We start from the raw sequence: 23,195 nt of genomic DNA on the forward strand, positions 1-23,195 counted from the left end.
CAACCACAATGAGACACGAAATTTTAGCGTGGAAAACCCCTCAAAACGAGAGTAAAAACCACGGGACTACTAGAGCCGCTTTGAATCCACTACCACCAATATTAGAGCAATACAAAGTCTTCTCTAGATTATACTARAGGCATACAAAACCATCATACTCCTGGAAATATGCACATCAAGATGTATGGAACCAAAAAATAGGCAAAAGAGAGAATGTCACCACAAAAACGCTGCTGTAAAGAACCCTCAGAGAACCTGACCTCCATACCTCAAAAACACGATCCAACCGTCTAGAATGTTGGCTCAGATGTTGTGAAGACACTGACCAAAAATGACGACGATCCGACCGTTCAATATCCGGAAAACAGAGTGTTTCTGCTACTGTGTTAAAAAGTGACGGAAATAAGGGAGCTCTCACCTTTCTTCTCTTTTCCCTCTGTTTTGGCTGCACGACTTAGAATTTGAAAATAGGGATGGAGAGATCTATATATATATATGTGGGCCATAACATGTATGGGCCTTCCTCATGGGCTAAAACCATAAGAAAACCCAACAATCTTAAAGTTACCTTTTTTATGGTTTGCGCTTCTATTTTGATAGAGATACACCAAAATCAATCTCTTGATCGCCAAAATCATATCCCTTGATCTATTTCCTAATCACATCTCATGTTATTAATTTCGTAATCTCTAAGATAGAGTTTCCATTTCTCAAATTGTGTATATATATCTCATAGTGGTTGTCTAAATATCAATTCAATTCAAAATACAAATTATAATATTTGTTAATATGGTATCAAGAGCATAAAAGATCCATATTCTTTCTTCTCTTTTACTACCCACGATTGTGCCCATCCCTTCCTCCCACCATAGTCCATATTTCGTCTTCTTCAACACCCAATGAAGAATCCATTATTTCCAACACTATAAAACATATCAAACCCTTCATCATCATTTCTCTTTCTCATATTCTAGAACTCACTCCTACAAATTATTGATCATCTCTCTCATTGATTTGATGATAATCCATGTTATCTTACTCGAAGTATTTATGTTTCTGTTTTCAGTTCCAACGATCATCACTGAATCTGTTCAGTGATCGTTGAAGAACTTGTAATGTAAATTCAAACGGCGACAATGATACTTCAAGAAGACAAAACTCACACCAAAGAACCTTCAACGAAAGTCGAAGACTGAAAATGAATATTAGAGACTGGCGAATACGTGATCTGAAGCGGTATTAAGTTATTACAACTTTGTCTACATATGTGTGAAAACTGCCCAAGCCTCAGCGAATGCTGAAGAGACATTCGGGTTATTCCAGCATTCAGCGATCAAAAGAATCTTGTTGAGCGCGATTGTTTTTGTCTTGTCCTTATACATACAAATGACACACTCATACCCTTTCTAAATGTTAGTACGGTACGGAGCCGATTAGTTGACTATATTATCCACCAACTTTGTGAAAGGATGTATGCTCATTAATAGGCTTTTGTACTATTCACTGTAGCAAAGAACAAGCCTTCCCCTTAAGGCTTGACACGCGTTCTAACCCTACCACGTTGCATTAAATATGCATTTAATGTGCATTTAATGCAATGGGTATAAATAGATGTGTTCTATCTCCATGCAGAGATACTCTTACTCCTCGCTCTTAACTTACTTACGCTTAAGTAAAAGAACACACACATCTAAGAACAAATACGTTCATCTTCAAGAGCAAGTTAAAATCCCTTTGTTGTATTCTAAACAGTTCTTTCCCAGATAGAACTTACATTCTTCTAAGTCTTTAACAACAAATCTTTTCTTTATTTGCTAAGAATTAATGTGTAACTTTAGATTGTTTAGATAGGTTCTATCTACCTTATCTTTCCGCAAACAATCTTGTAAAATTTGTATTGATCCGTCTATCAATATATATTAAATTTGAAAAGTTTTCTGTGTTTGTATTCATTCCCTCCCCCCCTCTACAAACTGTTGTTCACATCTTGTAGACCCTAACGAGACCAACATAAACTACATTTCTTGGAAAACCTAACTTGAAGCAACTCTCCTTGGCTATGATTTACATAAATTCATAGATGGTTCTTACCCCGCTCCTTCAAAGACACTTACCACCAATAATACCACTGCTACCAATCCTTCTTATACCACTTGGATCCATCAAGACAAACTCATACTTGGAGCTCTTGTCGGAACCCTTTCTTTGTAAAACCTAACTTGTCCCTCTCATCTCTCAATGCCCTACCACCTATGATGCATGGCAAACTCTTGCTAAGACCTATGCCAATCCCTCTAAAGGGCATCTTAAAAAATAAAAGATCATTTTCGTAATATTACCAAGGGAACTTGTTTTATCTCTGACTATATGCAAGAAATCAAGAGTTGTATTGACCAACTAGTGTCTCTTGGTCGCCCACTTGACCCCGATGACATCGTCGATAAAGTACTTGACCAACTCAACGATCCTGACTATGAAATGTAATCAATGTTGTTCAAGGCCTTGAGAACCCAATCACCTTTGATGAGTTACATGAGAAACTCATCAATCATGAACTTTCCCAAAAACACAAATCCAACTCTTCCTAAGACAATTTCCCTGCCACTGTCAACTATGTAACTAAACACCAAAACTACCACTACCAAAACTGCTACAACCAAAATCGTCTTCCTTCTAATGTCGGCCTTCTTCCCACCACTAACCAACCTACCTACCCTCCTCCTATACACTCCCGTCAAACCTTCAAAGGTCGACGTCAATGGTGTCGAAACCAAGGTCATTATGTCTCACAATGTCCTGTTTTTCACCATCAATTCCCTAATACGATACCACCCCCCAACTCTAACCCACTTATGACTTAAATTCACGATCAATCTCTCAAAAGTCATCAATCCCCCTTTCCTCGTGCTTATGCTGCCACAACTACCGAAGTGGTGCTACCCATCGTGTGACTGATGATCTCGATAATCTTGCTCTTCACTCTCCTTATGATGGCATCGAGGAACTTATCATTGGAGATGGATCGGGCCTAGATATCTCTCACATCGATTCAACTTCTCTTCTTACTCCTACTAATAAGTTTAATCTTTCTAATATACTTCATGTGCCTTTCGTTTCTCGAAATATTATTTCTATTTATAAATTTTTCCATGATAATAACACTTCTTTCACTTTGTTACCTACTTCATATATTGTGAAGGATCTTCGCACGGGGAAACCTTTGCTTTAAGGACCAACTAAATCCGGCACTTATGAATGGTAACCTACTCGTCCCGCTGTCCACTCTATCAAACTAACATATACAACCAAGTGGCATCACCGATTAGGTCACCCATCTTATTTTATTCTACGCCATATGGGCAATGCTTTTAATTTAAACATTCCAAAGTTCGTTTCTTTTCATTGTAACTCGTGTGATTGTAATAAGAGCCATAAGTTGCCATTTTATCAAAATACCGTCGAGTCTAAAGGTCCACTTGATGTTCTTTATAGTGATTTTTGGACTTCTCCCACCATTTATTATGATAGTTACAAATATTATCTTATATTTGTTGATCACTACTCAAAATATGTGTGGTTTTATCCCCTTAAATACAAAAATGATGCCACTAATATTTTTCTTAAGTTTAAACTCTTGATCGAAAAACATTTTCAACGCCCCATAATTACCATTTTTAGTGATAATGGTGGCGAATATATTGGTTTACATCCAACCCTCGAGTCTCGTGGCATCATTCCTTTAACCTCCCTTCCTCATACACCTGAACATAATGGTTATTCGGAGCGTCGTCACCGTCACATTGTTGAAAATGGTCTTTCCCTCCTTACTCACTCTTCTATGCCACGTAAATATTGGCCTCTTGCTTTTGCTACCGCTTGCTATCTAATAAATCGTATGCCCACTCCGACACTTCAACTCAAATCACCATATTATAAACTCCATGGCCATGCACCTAACTATCATAAACTATGAAGTTTTGGATGTCTTTGTTATCTATGGTTACGCCCCTATACTTCAAATAAATTCGAATTGCAACTCAAATCAAACTTGAATTCAAACTCGAACTTGAATCAAGCTCACACATTGAAATTTATAAAATTTTAGGGTCTTTCTCTTATAAATTTTAAAACTTAAAGGTGTTCTCTTAGTTATTATAAAACTAAAGAGATCAACTTCAAACTTTATCATCAAAAAGACAAAGTTACAAATTTCATTCACATCTCTATCTTTTTATAACATATTTTCTCATTTCCTTTACTATCTCTCTACCAATATGGGACAATTTTACTAACTATTTTTATAGTTTTTCTTTGTCTTTTTTTAATTGTGGTTTTAACTAAAAAATAATTGATTAGTTTTTATAATTAAAAAATGTATAATTTTGTTCAAATACCATAAAATATAAGATATTTTAATTATTTATATTTTATAAATTTTATCATAAAAATCATTATTATATTTTAAAAATAATTGAGTACCTCACGAGCTTTTCGAGTCGAGTATTGGGTAGCTTGATTCGACTCGTTAATATGTCGAGTCAAGCTCGAGTTCAAGCCGAGCCTATTCGAGTCGAGTGTTGACCGAGCTTTGACTGAGTCGATCTCGAGTAACTCGCAAGTTGTCTCGTACTGTTTACACCCCTACTTGAAGCGAACTCAAATTTTGATTGAGATGGTGATTTGACATCATTGTATTATCAGTTTCTATTGCTTTCTTGGCGCTCCTCTCAATTCTTGGCTCAACAAGAAACTCTTCTTAACTGTTCACATAAGCTTGAAGGTTGAATTAGGGCTGCAAATGAGTTGGGTTAGACATGTTGAAGGCATTTGAACAACCCAATCCAATGCTTGTGGTTTAAAAAAGCTAATTCCAAACCATGCGGGTTGGGTTGGTCGGGTTGAAACTTTGGTACATTATTTTACAATCTAGCTAAACGTTTATGTCCAAACAAAGTAGAATTAAAATGATAACATATAAAAAAGACTATCAAGCTCAAAAATGAAAGTTGAAGCAAATAAGAAAGTAAATTACTGTTAAAATTGCAATATAATTTTGATTATAGCTAATTATGGATTGGTCTAATCTCTAATGTCCATATGTTAATCAAACGTCTTAAGAATCATATTAAATCCATAGTATATAAAGACATGAGGTTTATCGGTATGGGTTGTGTTCAAATGAAATGACTATAACCCAATTCCAACCCAATGCAGGTTGGAATTGGGTTATAGTCATTTTATTTTAACATAACCCATACCGATGAACCTACTATGGATTTAATATGATTCTTAAGTCATTTGATTAACATATGGACATTAGAGATTAGACCAAAAAAAAAAACACAGTATTAATGGTTTGATATGATCCCCAACATAATTTTATTGAACAACTGATTGACATAAATCATAATTTGACTCTGTTTCGCTTAGATGCATTTAATATGACGTAGATTCTTACTCTCGTTTAAAATTTCTTCTTGTTTACTTTGTATTTATTTTTAAGATGGTCTTTTAAAATATAACGAGTTCCATAGTAAGTATGTAATGTGTGAAACCGAATCTTTTCAATTCGTATGAAGAATCTCCATCATGTAGTCAACAAAAAACACCCCCTTGTCAGACAGATGATTCTCTTAATCTTCGAAAACTCAAACACATCTTACCCTTTTGAAAACTAGAATTCTAATCCTATTTTCCAAATGCCTGCAGTTTCACAATCACTCTTGACTGCTAATGCTTAACGATATAAATCAGTTTAAATAACCTGCCTATATTTTGCATAAAAACAAGTTATCTTGTCTCCGGTTATAAAAGACGATAATCAATTGTTCCGTAAATTGAACTGTATAATATCATAACTTTTCTTGTTTTACAAGAAGGAATGAAAAATCTCTATTAAGTTATTCTTAATAAGTCATCTCTCTTATTCGATTAATCCTCACGGATATCAAAGCTTTTTATACACCGATCATGATTTAGCTTAAAAAAAGGATTATTCAACAAGACTCTGTCTTTATTTTGTAAAACCCTAACAAAAATAATGTTTGAAAGTGGTCATAGTAACGTTTTCCTTGAAGTCATCAAATTTCCTGTCTCCCTTCTCCTCACGTGCAATGCACGTGAGAGCAACACCAAATAGTCAAATACATATGCCCCAACGGCTACTTGAAGCTTTTCTGAGGCTCCTAAAGCCTTCAGCTTCTCTTGCACAATTGACCGTTGTACCATGCTTCATATATAAACCCTAATCGGACCGTTATCATTACTTTCCACCAAAAGAAAACCCCCAATTTTTCCAACAAGGAAAGGGCTTTTTCTTTCGATTAAATACAAATTAGTAGCTTCAATCACAAAATCCACAAGTTATTTTTCAAAAAAAGAAGAAGAAGATGGATTCGAGTCAAAGGAGAAAGAGTGGGATCAATCTCCCAGCTGGGATGTCGGAGACATCTCTACGTCTCAACACCGGCGTCGGATCTCCGTCTCCTCTTATCAGAACCCTATCGTCTCCGTCACCTCGAACAATGTCGCCCCGAACCATATCCAATTTGACGTCATCTCCATCGTCCAAATCCACCGGAGCCTGCAGCGATCGGTTCATACCTTGTCGCTCGTCTTCCAGACTTCACACATTCGGATTACTGGATAAAGCATCGCCGGTGAAAGAAGGCGGAGGAGGGAACAATGAGGCGTACTCGAGGTTATTAAGATGTGAATTATTTGGGCCTGATTTTGGGTTTTCTTCTCCTGCAGGTACGACTAAAGGGTCGAGTTCGCCGGCGAGCAGTCCAAGCAAGAACATGTTGCGGTTCAAGACGGATAGTTCGGGTCAGAATTCTCCCTATTCGGGTTCAATATTGGGTCAGGATAACGGGTTGAGTTCGGAGTCTGCAACTCCACCCAAGCCCCCTCGCAAGGTGCCAAAAACACCCCACAAGGTAACAACATTAACACTCCAATTTTGACTTTATTGTGTTTGACTTCTAAAGATATTGAACTCGTATGATGTGATATTTTATTAATTTTTTTATATTAAAAGATATTTTTATTTTGATTAGGTTTTGGACGCACCCTCGCTTCAAGACGATTTCTACTTGAACCTTGTGGATTGGTCATCACAGAATGTACTGGCGGTTGGGCTAGGCAGCTGCGTTTATTTATGGACCGCTACAACCGGCAAAGTCAGTTTAATTTAATCACCTACTAAAAACGTTAAATTTTACAACACTTTTGTTTTGACCATGGTTCATGGTGCAGGTGACCAAGTTGTGTGATTTGGGTCCTAACGATGGGGTCTGCTCCGTTCAATGGACCCGAGAAGGGTCTTATATATCTGTCGGTACCAGTCTTGGAAAAGTTCAGGTACCCATCTCTGGTTCTTGTGTTTTTTTGGGTGAAATAACAATGAATCTGAAGCTTCTTTCCATAAATAGGTTTGGGATGGGACTCAGTGCAAAAAGGTTCGAACCATGGGAGGACATCAAACAAGAACCGGCGTTTTGGCTTGGAGCTCACGTATTTTATCCTCCGGAAGTCGAGATCGTAACATACTTCAACACGATCTTCGTGTCCCAAGTGACTACATTAGTAAGCTTGTTGGCCATAAATCAGAGGTGATTAAACGTGAAATTGATCTTGATTTTCATAGCGAAAATATGTGGGAAAGACGTGAATCTAATTAAATTGTCCATCTTTGATTGTTTATTTAGGTATGTGGGCTTAAATGGTCTCATGATGATCGAGAACTAGCGTCCGGTGGAAACGACAATCAGGTAAACTATTTTTACAACACAGAAAACCACGAAGTTTAGAGGAACTTTCATAACAATACCATTTGTGAAATTGTTGTATAGTTGTTGGTGTGGAATCAGCATTCCGCGCAGCCGCTTCTGAAACTGACCGAGCACACGGCTGCGGTCAAGGCGATTGCATGGTCACCGCACCAGAGCAACCTTCTGGTCTCAGGTGGTGGGACTGCTGACCGGTGCATTCGGTTTTGGAACACGGGCAACGGGAACCAACTGAACCATGTTGACACGGGGAGCCAGGTGTGTAATCTGGCATGGAGCAAGAATGTGAATGAACTGGTGAGCACACATGGGTATTCACAAAATCAAATAATGGTGTGGAAATATCCGACATTGGCAAAGGTGTGTGATTTTCACCACTGGTGATGTGTTTGTTGTTTTGTTGAATCAAATATCTTATATGTATAGGCTGTATGTATAGGTTGCGACTCTAACTGGACATAGCATGAGAGTTCTGTATCTAGCAATGTCACCGGACGGTCAGACAATAGTGACGGGGGCAGGTGATGAAACACTCAGGTTTTGGAATGTGTTTCCGTCTGTGAAATCTCCGGCACCGGTAAGGGACTCGGGACTCTGGTCGTTGGGAAGAACTCAAATCAGATGATGATGGTGATGGTGATGATGATGATACAAGATTCAGATTGTAAATTTTATTTTCTTTCCCAATATAATATATATATATACACATAAAATATATATACATACATACATACAAACAAAAATTCTTTATAATTGTGTTAACTTTGAAACCAATGAGTTATCTTTGTGAGTTGTTATACCATGTATCAACCAACTATATTATATGGTGTGAACTAAATTAGAACCAACTTTTTTCGATTGATACGGTATTATACTATCTAACATTTACCTAACATATTCATTCATATGTGTTGAGATGGCTTTGACTGAAAGCTGATTAAGATAAAAGATTATTTATTTATAATATATAGATGACGTGAAGAAGAGGAATTAGATCCATTTTTAATAAAGTAATGCAATTAATTAACTTTTTCTTTTTTCTTTTAATATTCAATATTTAATACATTTTTACAGGCTTTAATAAAAATTAAATTTATTTTTATGATTTTTTTTTGGGAAAAAGGATTTCAAAATATTTTGTTGTATGTTTGATTGATTTAACTTTCTATTTGGAAGAATTGCAAAAACTTAAATCTTATTATTTAATGTGTTTATAAATTGAAATTAGAAAGAAAAAAATGTACATATTTCATTTGAGATTTTTAATATAAAAAATCAAAATAAATATATATAATATAAAATTAAAAAAGGAGAATATATAATCATGTGTTCATAGACGGACCTAGAGGAGTCGTTAGGTGCCACGTGCCACCATATTGTTCTTCTGTGGTAGGGTAAAAAAGTTAGGTTCGTGACAAGTACAACCGTTTTATTCTAGAAAATATATCCATTTTATATCCAAAAATTTTTGGGTTACGTGTATAGTACAACTACAGAGCATATCCTTTTTCATTTGCTTTCATGCATCCAAACACAATGTGTCAAAAGAATGGTATTAACTACATGAAACAGGAGAAATGTAGCACAGTTAGCTTCAAGATTGTACAACTGCCAATTCCTCTCTTTCCTTTCCAAATTAGTCGCAACAAGTAATCTGCACTAATAATACACAAACCACCTATCTTATTTTTCTTTTCTGTACATCAATTCCATCGTTCAAATGCCAACAAAGTCTAGACTCGAACATTGCGGTTGGGTCTGGTGCTTCCATTGAGACCAATAAGCATGTGCAGCCAGGACGCGGTCCAAAAGATCCTGCGGCACAGCCTCTCCCCTCCTTTGTTGCGGAGAGATGCTTGCGGTGTGAACCAGTGTTTTCCATTTATCCTGTATGCAAAACCAATAATGCCCATTAAACATCACTAACACACATTCTAGTGTTTACTAGCTTCAAAATCAACATAATACTACTAACTTTATAAACATAGTATGGTCATTTGTAGCATAGAAGTAGATTTGTTACCTTTAAGTCCACATAAGTTCGATGATTTGCATCATCAAAAGAACGCAATTTAACATCACGCCATCTGCAAGATTTAGATTAAAATCTAGTGTGAGTTAAGGTTATATCTAGATGGCATGATTATATGCTTTTTGTAAGTCAAGTCATACCTTCCAGTTCCAAGTGTTTCAACTGCTTCCACAAGTGCTTCTACTTCTGATACAGAGAACGGCCTCCTGGTTCTACGTTGTGAAACTTCACAACTCTTTGTTGGTTTGTGGTCAACCGGGACAATTGAGAGTGCCTCAGCTTTCACAATAGCTTTGGAATCTGCCACTCTTTCTTCGGTTAGTACTTCGCTTTGTAAGGCTATATTTTCATGATTGTTATTAGACGCTGGAGGAAGATCCAGAGAAGAATTCGAAAATCCCACATCCATAATGGGACTGCCTTCAGATCTGACATTAAACGATTCTTAAATGGAAAGTCGACTGTATGATGTCACGAGATCAGGAAAAGATATATTCTATATTACCTTGATTGCTGTAGACTAGTGTCACATAGTATTGCCAATGGAGGTTCTTTCTGTATCGGACATGGAAAAGCATGGGGAAACCTAGGCTCCAAAGTGAATCCCAAAGTCTCAAGGTCGCAATTCTGCGAGATACCCATCTGTTGTAGGGTTCTGTTGTTGTCTCGGACCTTTTTGCCATCAACAAGTATCCCTACATGTAGTCCACCTACTAGAATAGCCGTAATAGCCTCCATAACAGTCCTCTGCGGAAATAGTTACAACCACAAACTACAATTAAGGGATTTTCGCTCTTCAAACTGACGAAATTATACAAATGAAACGGAATTTTTAAAAAGAAGAGATCATGAGTACCTTCAATGAACCTACAGTGGCTGTCTCTGGTATCTCAACATACAGTTCTGGCACCTCAAAGGACTTGATGCTAAGTTTCACTGGAAATAGAACAGCATAACAAAATTAGGAAGCTGAATGACCAAGATCAAGGGAACAACAAAAGTCCAAGAAAAGGAAGAACCATTATTTGAAGCATTGTTTGAGCTATGATGAAACAGCTTCCTCCTTTTAGAACCCGCCTCTGCGTATTTACCACCTGAAAGAACCAAGAAATGATATAATTACATTAGAACGAGATCTGCATGATCTGTGAAATTGCATGAAAACTAAAATGCAAGAAAAGATTCAGTGCACTAGAATCTCCACTTACTAGTACTGTTAGTGACTTCATCATCTTTCTTTGGCATTACCTTCCGGTATCTAGATGTCAACATCTTCCCTATTCTTCTGTATCCAGCATGTGACTGAGACCTAAACGCCCTCTTTTTGGTGCCATGCTGATTGTATCTAAAAGAACTTTCGTCGTTATCTATAATACTCATCTTTACATTTCCCCCACGTCTTGTAAAACAAGAAACGGGATCCTTATAAAAAGGTAGATGTACGCTACTATATGATTTGTTTAGTACACGGGTATTTACACACGATTCCGCTGGGTCCCTGAAAGTCAAGTTTCCACTTTGTTTCCCTAATGGCTCGGTCTGTATTTCAGCTATATTATTAACCAAATTAAAATCACATATACCCCCATGATCAGGGGCATTTCCTTCCAGTTTATCTACATTCTCACCTTCTGATGGTTCCAACTTCACATTGTTCCCAACTTTCTTTAAAAACCCAGAAGTTCTAACATCAGAAACATGTTCCAAACCAGAATCATCATCTGACTCTGGTGATTTGATCGTAGGAGGCTCTAAATTCCATTCCAGATTAGTGGATTCAGTGACTTCAGGCTCTTCCTGCTTTACAAAGTCTTTAGCATTAACGCTAATCTGTCCTTTTCGTTCTGGAGTAATGCTTGAAGTAGAACTTTCACTCTCCTGCAATAACTTGTCTGCTACAGCTGCCAACAAGTCAAATGCGCATAATTTGCCCTCTGACAATTTCCTAATTGAACTCCTCTAAAGAAACAACAGAAAAATATATCAATAAAAGTTTCAATAACTCGGAGGGGAATAGCATTAAAGGATATACTCACCCTTAAGGATCTGGGAGCTTTAGGTACCACGGTGGATTGGAAACCATCAAATCGTCCATAATATATACTCTTTTTCAACACCATATCTTATGCATACATGCCAATAAGAGATCACCAACCACAATGAACAGCTGACCTCAGCCTATCTATAATTCAATTACTAGAGAATCAGAATCTTTATTCTTTACCATATAAAAAAGATTTATTTCATTGATCTTTCAGTAACACAAACACAATTGTATGTAAATAATCATCACACAACACTTGTTCATCAATCTTTACGTCCAATATCAAGTTAACAAGAAAACATTGCTACCAAACTTGCACAATGTAGTTAGATGTAAATATCATCTAACAAAACGGATGGAATCCCAAGTACGTCTTTGGTAACACAATGAAAATTTCCACAGAAAGATAAAAGTTTCAACCAAGAAAAACTAGATTTTCTGATCATATTATAACCAGCCAGGAGTCAACGGTTAGGCTTGAACTCCCCTAGTTCATATTGCAAATAACCCATCAAGATAAAAATAGATCATCTTGTTTTAAATCAACTACAAGTTCTTGAGCAGAAATAGGTGATCCAAAGATCCATCTAACCTTGTTCATCGACAATCTGGCATGGTAAATAGTAGAATAAAAGGAAAAGACGATCTAAACCTTTGTTCCCCGAAGCTAGATAGATCCCATAATTGGATTTGGGAGGTAGATCAATCAATAATGGGAAACTTTAGGATAAAATCTTGTGAAAGGTGGGCTTAGTCCCACATACAAAATCAATGCTCGAGTTGTTCTAAACACTTTAACACATTGAACAAAAATGGAAACCAAACGGGGAATTAATATAAAGTCAAAACACCATGCAACTTGGGTTCATTGATTTAATTCCATAAAAATTGATAATTAAACAACATATTTCATTTATGCGCGAATTAGATCAAAAGATTGCATCACAACAGGATCAGACAAAGAATAGAAGATGGTACAGAACCCGATCCAAGAAGTAAAATTGAGCAAAACAACAAAACCCCGGAAATTTAGCTTAAACCCAACAGAGATCGGACGAAATCAAGTAGAAAACAGAAATTTAGAGAACCCACAAGAAGTAAACAAGAATGAAGATCACGGAAAAGAAAGAAGAGAGATCGGTTAAAATTACCTGAATTTTGTTGATCCGCGTAATTGTCGTTAGGAATTGAGATTCCTAGAAACAAATTACACAAGTAGCCGATAGCAATCTGAAGAATTTAGCTAGTATAAATGTAATTTATGGAGGGAGAAATTGAGAGAAAACTACGAGAATTAATGGTAGAATGAAATGAAATAGAAAGAAAGCAAACTGTGAGAAGGAAAGAAAGCGCTTAAACCCCTTACCCCTCTCTCTCTCTCTCTCTATATATATATATACATATATACAATATACATAATTATATATTATATATAAAAAATATAATACATATGGATTGAGGAATGGTGTGTGAAGGGTAGAAAGGTAATTTTGTGGAGGAAGAGCAGGTGACCATAAACCTCTCTAATCTGGATTCTGGAGGGAGAGGTTTTTTTGCGGACCACCTCATCTCTTTTGAGCACATTGGATAGCTTTTGACACGTGTGGGGGGTTTTACGAGTTTTTCTTTTTCCTTTTAAATAATTTTAAAAGAGTATATTCTTTTTTTTTATTCTAAAGTAAGGGGTTGTTTGTTTACCTCTTAATAGTTTTATTAAGATGTAATCTATAAATCGTTAAGAAGTGAATCTTGTTTGGCAAAAAAAATCTGCCTCTTAATGGTTTTAAAATTCTCTGAATGATTTTGTGTCGTATGTCTCCCTTAACCATTAAGAGCCCTAATTTTATTATAAACAATTATCAAACAATTATATTTCATTTTACATTATATCATGAAAACCTCTTAATCATTCTGATCACCTAATGATTCTGGACAAAACCATTAAACAACCCCTAGAATTCTGATATAATCTAAAATAAAAAACATTACATTTACGATAATTTTTATTGGTGTAAAAAGCCATATATTTTGGGAATCCACTAATCACGATTTTGCCAAGGTTATCGAACCATGATTTTCGTGATTTATTTATTTTGGAGTTTAAAGTAATATTTTTTTATATATTTAAAGTCTATTTTTAGTTAAGATTCATCTTCTTTTTTAGGCTATCGAATACTATTACCTAAATATCTGCTTTATTTAGGGTTATTGAATTTTGATTTGAGTTAATTAAAAAGTTTCCATGGGTTTCTAGACTATTCCTAATTTATTTATGAGTTTTAATCATATTGATCATTTATTTCTTTAAGTTAACATAAATATATGTGAAACAATATCTTAAATTATAAAAAATTATGTAAACTTTTTATATAGATATCGTAATCATAATAAAAGAATGATTATGCACAAAATATATCACAAGGGGTGTGTAGAGAGTTAGCAGATCCAATTAGATAAGACTGATTTGATCAGAACCAACTGGCCATAATTATATATCTAAGTGTAGTTGAATTGTATCGGATCAAAAATTTCAACATTCAAATTGGACCAATCGATATTTGAATGGTAGTCCATAATCCACTAAGAACCGATTCAATCCAATAATCATCCAGTAACCCATCGAATTACCATCCGATTTATAAATAAATATAATTAATTATATTTTATGATATTGTTTTTAGAAAATATGCGTATGTCCTGCTTTTTAAGACATTCAGAAAAATACATGAATAATGGTAGATTCATTGTTTGAAAACTTCTTCAAAATAGTGGATGGATCCAATCTACTCAAACAGATACCCAATAATAATATCCAGAGGATGGAACCGGTTACCATTGATTAGATCAGTTGTCTAATGTTAATTGGACCGTATCAAGGTAAAACCCAGTATCAAATAAATGATTGAACATGATCAGATCAGTCTAAATTGGTTGAATTTTAACCAACGAATACCCTTGATTATAATGACAAAACAAGAAATTAACTTTGTAAACATACAACAAAAAGCATGTTTCTTGTATTACACATCTTGGTTGGATGATAACGACATGAAAAAGCAATCGAAATTTTTGGCGATATGACATCTCAATTACAACAAGGACTAAAAACTTTTAAAAGAAAATAAAAAAATAATCAAACATATATTTATTTAAATAATTAACCTAAAAAAATTATTATTGCCATTTATTGAAGTAAAATGATAATGTAATATGATAATTAGTCGTATTTAATTTTTATATTGTTTAGCTGAATTATTATTTGAATATATGATAATTTTAAGAAATAGACAGTATATGTATTTAGTGGGTATCTTTTTAATATAAGCTAAGACGGTAAATTTGAAACGTTGTTGAACACGTCCTAGATTAATGATATAAACATAGGTATCGTGAGTATGTAGGGCATTTATTAAGATGTAGAAACATCTCGTTAATAAAGCAAAACATCAACATAAACAAATATGGTTATTGTATTATTGTAGTCCTACACCGAATTGTTCTACAAATTGCTTCATAAATGATTAAAAAAAATAGTGATAAAAAAACCTATGATCGAGTTCCAGTCATAAATATTGCGTGTCTGTTGTATTGATAAACCTTATTTCTCGAAAAATAATTTAGTTTAATTTTTTTTTTATAAAACTTTGGCTTTTCTTAAGAAAAATAATTAAATTAATCATTTCAAATATCTATAAGGGAATGTTTACCAAACACTTACCCGGTAAGTGCTTACCGGTAAAATTTATTACTATTATTTACTTACCGGATACACCAAAACGACATCGTATACAACAATTTACCCGGTAAACGCTTACCGTGGTAAAAGTCGTCGCTCATACTTATCGGGTAAGACTTTTGGTCTTTGTCTCGTTCTTACCGGATAAGATTCTTGGTCTTTACCATATTCATATCATCATATAGGTAATGTAATGTTATTTGGTAAACGTTTGGTAAACGACCCTAAATGTTTTCAATTCTTGACAAAAACAAATTTACAGCAACATAAAAATTGATGAAAAAGAAGGTATTAGAGTGAGATAACAACCTAAAATCGGAGGTTGTATTTAAATATGTTATGTTTGAAATAGACAACACACAAGATCGCGTGGCCTAATGGATAAGGCGCTCGCCTCCGGAGCGGGAGATTGTGGGTTCGAGTCCCACCGTGATCGCTTTTTATTTTTATCTCTTAGATTAAGTTACAGATTTCGTCCCTGTAAAATTTGGAAGTGTCATTATTCTACTTTTAGTTTTGTTACATAGTTGGTCCCTTCACTTAACTCTATTAAAAAAGTTCTGTCAAATGAAATGATTTTTTGGACTTCAGTTTATTTTTTCATCCATGAAATGGTTAGTTTGTTTTTTGGTTCACTTTTATGCGATGAATATTCATTTGGTATGGGCTTGTTTAGTTATTTTGTTTTTTTATCTATACTATATTATATAGTATTTGATAAATATTTTTAAAAATTATTTTTTATGTATGAAGTATTGTTTATTGATGTATATTATTTAAAATTCGATGTTTCAAGTAAATTATGTGTGAGTATAACTTATTAAAACTTTATGTTTGAATTCGTGTAACTAACTGCAGATAAACATAAACAATTACATGATTAACATCTCATTTTAAATATAAAAAATTTAAAATATAATTAAGATAATTATTGAGTTATACTTATAACGGAATATTTAATTATTATCCTTATAAAAATTATATTATTAAATTGAAAATAAATTATTTCGATATTAAACCTAAATCAAATTATAATAAAATATTTGAATTAAAGAAATTACATAAAAAACGAGAATTTTTAAATAGTTAATTTGATACTAATATTGATATATTATTTTCAAATTATTATGAATATAAACATTATTACTTTCTTAAAGTCACATAAAACCGTATTATATCGATCGAGACAAAAAAAATAAAACGAAACAGTATATCGATGTATCTCGCTGCATTGCACGAGTATCCTTCTAGTATAAAAAATTATGTTTGTCATGCAAAGTTTTTATTGATTAAGAGGAGAAACCAAACTCATTATAAAAATGAAAGCCGAGTTGAGGGACCAAATTTGTTATAAAAATGAAAGTTATCTCATAGTAAATGTAAATGGACAAAACTATCCTCGCTAAGTACACTCTAATTGACAACGCTACTAAAAAGGACCTTATTCGTTGTAAAAGTGAAACCACACACCTATCCTTTGTTAAAAATTCTATTCCATGACCTTACTCGTTAAAATATGTAAACCAAAAGTAGGATGCAAGGAAACTCACATCTTACGGAAAACCCGTTACTCGAACTTGATTTAACTGTAGATCCCTAAGTTTGAACTGGAATGGAGAATCTTCAAATTTATAAAACGGGAATGGGCCAGGGATGGGGATACCCTTCATCCCCGAACCCAAATATTAATTAAACATTTCCATGTACATCGTAATAAAATGAAAAACCTAATGAATATATATAACGTATAAATATAAGTATATTCTAAAACTATAAATATATTTGTAGTGAAATTTCGGTGGACTTTGATTATAAGACAAAATATCATACATTATCATCTAAAACTATTCTTGACTGCTTCAAAGTCACCCGGATGGTTCTTGCTATGGCACAAACAGTGTCAAATGCAATTTCAATGCAGATTTATCCGCATGGCACCCACATTTCACGTAGTTTCTCATCCCAAAATCCATTTTCTTGAGTTCCACCGAACATCCAATATATAAGTTGCTCAAGGGAAAACGAATTTAATACATCGGGAAAGGAATTATAAATAAATTCTAACCTTATCAAGATAGCTAATTTCGAGATAAAATTATATCAGCTGATTTCCCACTAGGATTAGTGTGTAACTTTAACATATTAATCATTGGTGTTTTCATGGGTGAATATTGATTGAAATTAAATTTCTTTGATAGATCTTTAACATATTTAAGTTGATTTATGAAAATTCCATCATTTGTCAGTTTGACTTGTAAGCCTAAGAAAAATGTTAGTTTAAACATCATGCTCATTTCATATCTGCTTTGCATAAGTTTTGAAAAAAATCACAAAGAGAGAAGTTGCTTCCACCAAAATTTATGTCATCTACATAAATTTGTACTAGAATGACACCACCTTTATATTTTCTAAAAAAGAGGGTGTTGTCAATCCTACCACGTGAGAAATTATTCTCAAGAAGAAAAAAATATAGTGATTCAAATCATGTACATGGAGCCTGTTTGAGGCCATAGAGAACTTTATCAAGTTTTTATATGTACTCAGGATGCTCTGAATCTTCAAATCTTGAAGGTTCTTTGACATATACTTCTTCTGAGAGTTTTCCAGTTTAGGAGAACACTTTTGAAATCCATCTAATGAACTTTGAAATCTTGGTAGGTAACATATGCCATAAAGATTCTGACGGCTTCAAGTCTTGCCACAAGAGTAAAAATCTCATCATAGTGAATCTCTTCTTCCTGTCTATATCCTTGAGCTACAAGTCTTGTCGTATTTTTAATGACCGTGCCATCTTCATCTATCTTGTTTCTAAAGATCCATTTGGTGCCAATATTATCATGACTTCTTGTCCATTTTGTGGCAAGAAGGAGAGGAAGTAAGATGGGGGATCTGAAGTATCCGATGAAACATTTGTGGAGGATGGAGAAGTAATCTCGGATGAGGGTGAAATTCATGAAGAAATTATGACGCCATTCAGAATATCATTTTTTTTATTTGAACAATAGCAGTGCATGTAGCGGTACTTGGTTGTTCAAATTCTGGAACATGAGGAGGATTAGAGGTAAAGTTTTGATACATTATTGGGGAATTTTTCTCAAATGATTCAATGAGATGTGATGAAATTTATTCATTTAATTCACCTTTATTGAAGATATTTATAGATAAGGAGGGCGCCGAATTACATTCATCAAAGTGAACATGAATAAATTCATCAATATACATTCTTCGTTTGTTATAGACCCTGGAAGCTTTTGAGACAATTGAGTATCTGACAAAAACCCCTTCATCGGATTTTTGGTCAAATTTTCCATGGTGATCCTTATCATTCAGAATATAACAGATATATCCGAAGACATGAAAGAAACTAATGTGTGGCTTCCTTGCATGAAACAGCTTGTAGGGATTCTTCTTATGTCTTCTCACAATTTTAGATCTGTTTTAAGTGAAGCATACAATATTTACAACTTCAGCAGAAAGTAAATTGGAAGACATGCCTTACTGATCATGGATCTAGCTACCTCACACAGAGTTCTGTTTCTTTTTTCAACAACTCCATTTCGTTGTAGAATTCTGGCAGCTGAAAAGTTCTGGGAAATTCCTTGTTAGAACAAAAGTTGTCTAGAAGTAGTTTTTGAATTCAGTGTCATTATCACTTCTTAAGGATTGGATTAAAGTATTATTTAGAACTTCGACTTTTCTAATGAAATTAATGATCTCTTCAGTTGCATCACTTTTGATTGGAAGAAAAATACTTACGTATATCTAGAATATTCATCTACAATGACCAATATTTATCGTTTTCCTCCTAAGCTCTAAATAACGGCTAGTCCACATAGATCCATATAAAGGAGATGAAGAGGTGAGGTGATGGATGAGCAATTCTTTGATTTGAACAAGACTTTGAGTGTTTTCCTTTCTCACAAGATCTACATAATTTTTCTTTTGAAAGAATTAGAAGGAAGACCGTGCACCAGTCCTTTTAGAGACAAATTATTATCGTTTCGACATTCAAGTGAGAAAGTCTTTTTATGCCATAATCAGTTCAGTTCAAATGTGGCTTTAGATAGAAGAAAATACATTTTGAAAAGACGTAAAACATGTAGAGGACATGGCAATCACATAGACGATGTTTTTACGAAATCTTGATAGAACTTCCTTGTTGTCAGATGGGAGTCTGGTGCATTTTTCTTCAACAAACTTCATTGAGAAACCTTTGTCACGTAGTTTACTTATGCTCAAAAGGTTGTGCCTAAGTCATACTACATAAACTACTTTCTTGAACGTGATTGACCCATTTGTCAAAACATCATACTCTTGAGTTGACCTTTTAGAGTTATCTCCGAATGTAATTGATGCCATTTTCTAACACATAGTCTTTAAGTAGGGAAATATAACCAATCATATGTCTCGAACAACCATTGTCCAATTATCATATTTAGGTATGACCTGGTCCTTAATTTTCTAAATTAAAGAGTTTTGTTGTAACACCTTTAGGAGACAATGTTAAGCCAGTAGTAGTTCTTTTTTCTGAAGCACCTAGTTCGATAAGATGAGCCATTGAACATAGACTTTTAGACGAAGAGGAGGATGAATATCCGCAGTCACGTTCAGCCATCCTTCCTTTTTCTTTTCTTTGAAAATTTCTTGATTTTCACTGTTGCACTTTTCTCCTTGTTTGTCATCTCTCGGTCCTTTATTAGAGGATCGAGAGGTTTGAGAAGTTCTTGAAGAAAAAAGAAGAGTTTGACTTTTTGAATCTACAATCAACAATGAAATGACCTTTCTTTCCACAATTGTAACATTAATCCTCAGACTTGTCATAAAACATTATCTTTTGGTTGATAAAGGATGGTCTTTTTAAAAATCTCCATTTTGATCTTCTATGAAAAACACTTTTCCTGACAACTTTATTAAAATTTAATGCAACTAAAGAAATAGAGTCAATAATGTCTTGCATGGGTAGTCCATCGGTCCCATTATCATATTCACCGTTGGACCTCAAAAAAATTAGAATCTAGGTCATATACAAGATGTGACACCAATCCTAATCTTTTTGAATCAGATTAGACAAATGCAATGTTCATAATTTTGGTTTGTTGAAAGACATTCTTCTTGAGTACCTTAGTTTGCTTATAGTTATATAAAATTCCATATATGGTAGTAAGAGGCATATGATAAGATTCTCAAAAGTAAGGGTGCTAAAAAACCCGACCAACCCGATTAACCCGATCAACCCAACTCAACCCAATACGAAATAACCCAACCGGAAGCAACCCGATGCCTAATCGAGTTGTAAAATTTTCAAACCGTATGTATTGAGTTACTATTAATTGAACCCAACACAACCCGATGAACCTGATATCCTTTTATTTCTTGAATTTAATATAATTGTTGAATTTCTATTAGTATACACATTATACAATTACACTATCATGTTTTTCATATACACATATTTTCAATCTATTCATATCTCTATATAACTCATTCATATATATGTTCAGTAACTGTGAACATATATAAGTAAATTGAGAAAATTAACTGAATGTGATATACGTAAGAATTATAGATAAATTGTATCAAATGGTTGATGATGAAAAAGAAATTATGAGTAGAAGAATATTTTAATATACCAAAGTATCAACCCAACTAATCCTACCAACCCGTACGGGTTGGGTTGCATTTTGGTTTGGGTTGGGTTGAGTTAAGATTTTTCCAAACCGCAAACATTGGATTGGGTTGTTCAACTGTGTTCAACCAGATCAACCCAACCCATGAACACCCCTACTCTTAAAATTTAAACACAATTATATTTTCCTTAGAATTTAGTAAACAGTCCATGTATTTGCATATTATCTCAACATTATAAAAACTGTGTCATGCATTTTGAGATCATTTTGGAAAGAATTGAACCTGTTGTATACATTAGTGAGAGATTCATAAACAGTTTGTATTGTCTGATGAGGCTGATCCTTTTTTTTGTTTTACTTCAGAAGTCTCGTCATATAGAACAATGAGAGTGTTTAACATATCTTTTGCATAAACAAGATTTATGATGAGCGATCAACATTCAACATCATCAAGTAATAACATTACAATGATAGCTTTCGCTTTAATATCAATTGCAACTTGCTCATTATCATCATTCATCCATAAAGCTGGAGTTCTGATAATTTGTCTTCCTTGTTTGATATTTCTTTTGTTCTCATCTCAATCCTCGTTGGGGAAACTATTAAGGGTAAAAAACCCACATTCACCATTGGTTATACCCAAAACCAAAAAGTTACAGTATATTATTTTTTACAACTAATGGTAAATTACAGTTTTTTTAAACATGCAAATCTAAAATATCGTTTACCAAATACTTACCCAATATTTGCTTACCAATAAGAGACAACACATTAACTGAACTTATCATGTAAATTTTTTATCATCAAAATGAATTGTCAGTAAACATTCTAAATCTAGTAAGTGTTTACTAAGTAAGAATCATCATCCTTTTCTAAATCTAGTTACAACCCTTGTCTTCCCCCTCTTACAAAATAAGATTATCAGTCTTTGTTGTTCTTACCCAATAAGATAATTCAACTGGAAAAGGCCCTAATTGTCTCAAACATAATTAGCCAATTACTAACAATGTCTTGGACAAATAAACTTGCCCTTTGCAGGTATCAACATCCCCACCCCCCGTACCCAATAAAATCCCTAAATATGACAATCCCCACCCGGCCCCGATTAGAAGTCCTCAAACCTGACTCAAAATTTAGACTTCTGCTTTCACCATTGGTTTTGGTTTTTTTTGACATACATAGTCACAAGTTAGTCTGCTTACGAATTATAAATTGCAGTTGAACGCCAAAACATCCAACACTGGTCAAGTGCATTTGATAATCATCGATGTTTTTAACAGGTAATGGATTACCCGTTTGGTATTCTCAATAGGAGACTCCCATTAGTTTTCTTTGTTGTCTCCAGTTACTTTTCACTGTGTAATGTGTCCACTAGCACCTGAATCAATGACCCAAAAGCTTAGAGAATTGAACTATTCATTAGTGAAAAAGGTACCGTTTGTGCCAAGGGCACCAACTGTTGCGTTGTGGCTTTTTTCATGGCTTTGGCATCGCATATTTACCCAACCATCACCCTCAATATCCCAGGATTTCAAAACACTCATCAATTACATGTCACGTTTTGTGGCAATGCTTCCTTTTTGTTCATCTTATTCGGTCGGGATTTCCTGTGGATCATAGCAGTTTTTGGAGCCATTCTTTGAGCAGTACCAATCTTGGCTGACCAAGTAATAGGCTGCTCCAAAGAGGAGTGGTCCACAGCTAAAGAATCTAGGTTTTGACAGCCCCCTAATCAGAAAATCATACAAACGTTCTTTCTCACGCATATTTGTGAATTGCGATTACCTTTCCAATATCACACTTGCATCCACCAACTACAACAGACTCGGATTGAATCTAGTCCTGAATCGGTGAATCCCCTGCAGTTTGGTGTAGTATGCAGTAACGGTTAAGAGTTTATAATCTATCATGGTAACAGTTCTTGTCTTAAGAGGCATTATTTGTAAAAGAAGGGTAATGCTGTGTT

General features: G+C 34.3%; 2 protein-coding genes and 1 non-coding gene across 3 annotated transcripts; 2 read left to right on the forward strand and 1 right to left on the reverse strand.

Moving 5' to 3' along the window:
• Positions 1–6,389: 6,389 nt before the first annotated feature.
• On the forward strand, positions 6,390–8,420 carry LOC112510250 (protein FIZZY-RELATED 3). Its single transcript, XM_025115590.1, has 7 exons — positions 6,390–6,938; positions 7,059–7,181; positions 7,258–7,362; positions 7,434–7,613; positions 7,710–7,772; positions 7,854–8,150; positions 8,230–8,420. Exons 1-7 carry the CDS (start codon positions 6,390–6,392, stop codon positions 8,413–8,415), a joined length of 1,503 nt encoding a protein of 500 aa, XP_024971358.1. The 3' UTR covers positions 8,416–8,420.
• A 910-nt stretch (positions 8,421–9,330) lies between these two features.
• On the reverse strand, positions 9,331–13,235 carry LOC112510395 (telomere repeat-binding protein 3-like). The gene is made up of 9 exons (XM_025115795.1): positions 13,018–13,235; positions 11,859–12,004; positions 11,031–11,781; positions 10,842–10,916; positions 10,679–10,758; positions 10,328–10,569; positions 9,963–10,250; positions 9,814–9,877; positions 9,331–9,677 (listed from the first exon to the last, which is right to left on the reverse strand). The coding sequence occupies exons 2-9, from the start codon at positions 11,940–11,942 to the stop codon at positions 9,507–9,509; spliced, it is 1,755 nt and encodes a 584-aa protein (XP_024971563.1). The 5' UTR covers positions 11,943–12,004; positions 13,018–13,235; the 3' UTR covers positions 9,331–9,506.
• A 2,730-nt stretch (positions 13,236–15,965) lies between these two features.
• Positions 15,966–16,038, forward strand: TRNAR-CCG. The gene has a single exon. It is a non-coding gene; the product is annotated as a tRNA-Arg (tRNA).
• The last annotated feature ends 7,157 nt before the right edge of the window (positions 16,039–23,195 follow it).

Source organism: Cynara cardunculus, assembly GCF_001531365.2.
Source record: "Cynara cardunculus var. scolymus isolate 2C chromosome LG 3, CcrdV1, whole genome shotgun sequence".
Taxonomy (NCBI): domain Eukaryota; kingdom Viridiplantae; phylum Streptophyta; class Magnoliopsida; order Asterales; family Asteraceae; genus Cynara; species Cynara cardunculus.

Coding starts and splice junctions, on each gene's coding strand:
- LOC112510250 (XM_025115590.1), top strand. CDS start 6,390: ATGGATTCGAGTCAAAGGAGAAAGAGTGGGATCAATCTCCCAGCTGGG. Junction 6,939..7,058: donor TGCCAAAAACACCCCACAAG/GTAACAACATTA, acceptor TATTTTGATTAG/GTTTTGGACGCACCCTCGCT. Junction 7,363..7,433: donor CCAGTCTTGGAAAAGTTCAG/GTACCCATCTCT, acceptor TTCCATAAATAG/GTTTGGGATGGGACTCAGTG.
- LOC112510395 (XM_025115795.1), bottom strand. CDS start 11,942: ATGGTGTTGAAAAAGAGTATATATTATGGACGATTTGATGGTTTCCAA. Junction 10,570..10,678: donor CCACTGTAGGTTCATTGAAG/GTACTCATGATC, acceptor CTATTTCCGCAG/AGGACTGTTATGGAGGCTAT. Junction 9,878..9,962: donor GAAACACTTGGAACTGGAAG/GTATGACTTGAC, acceptor TAAATCTTGCAG/ATGGCGTGATGTTAAATTGC.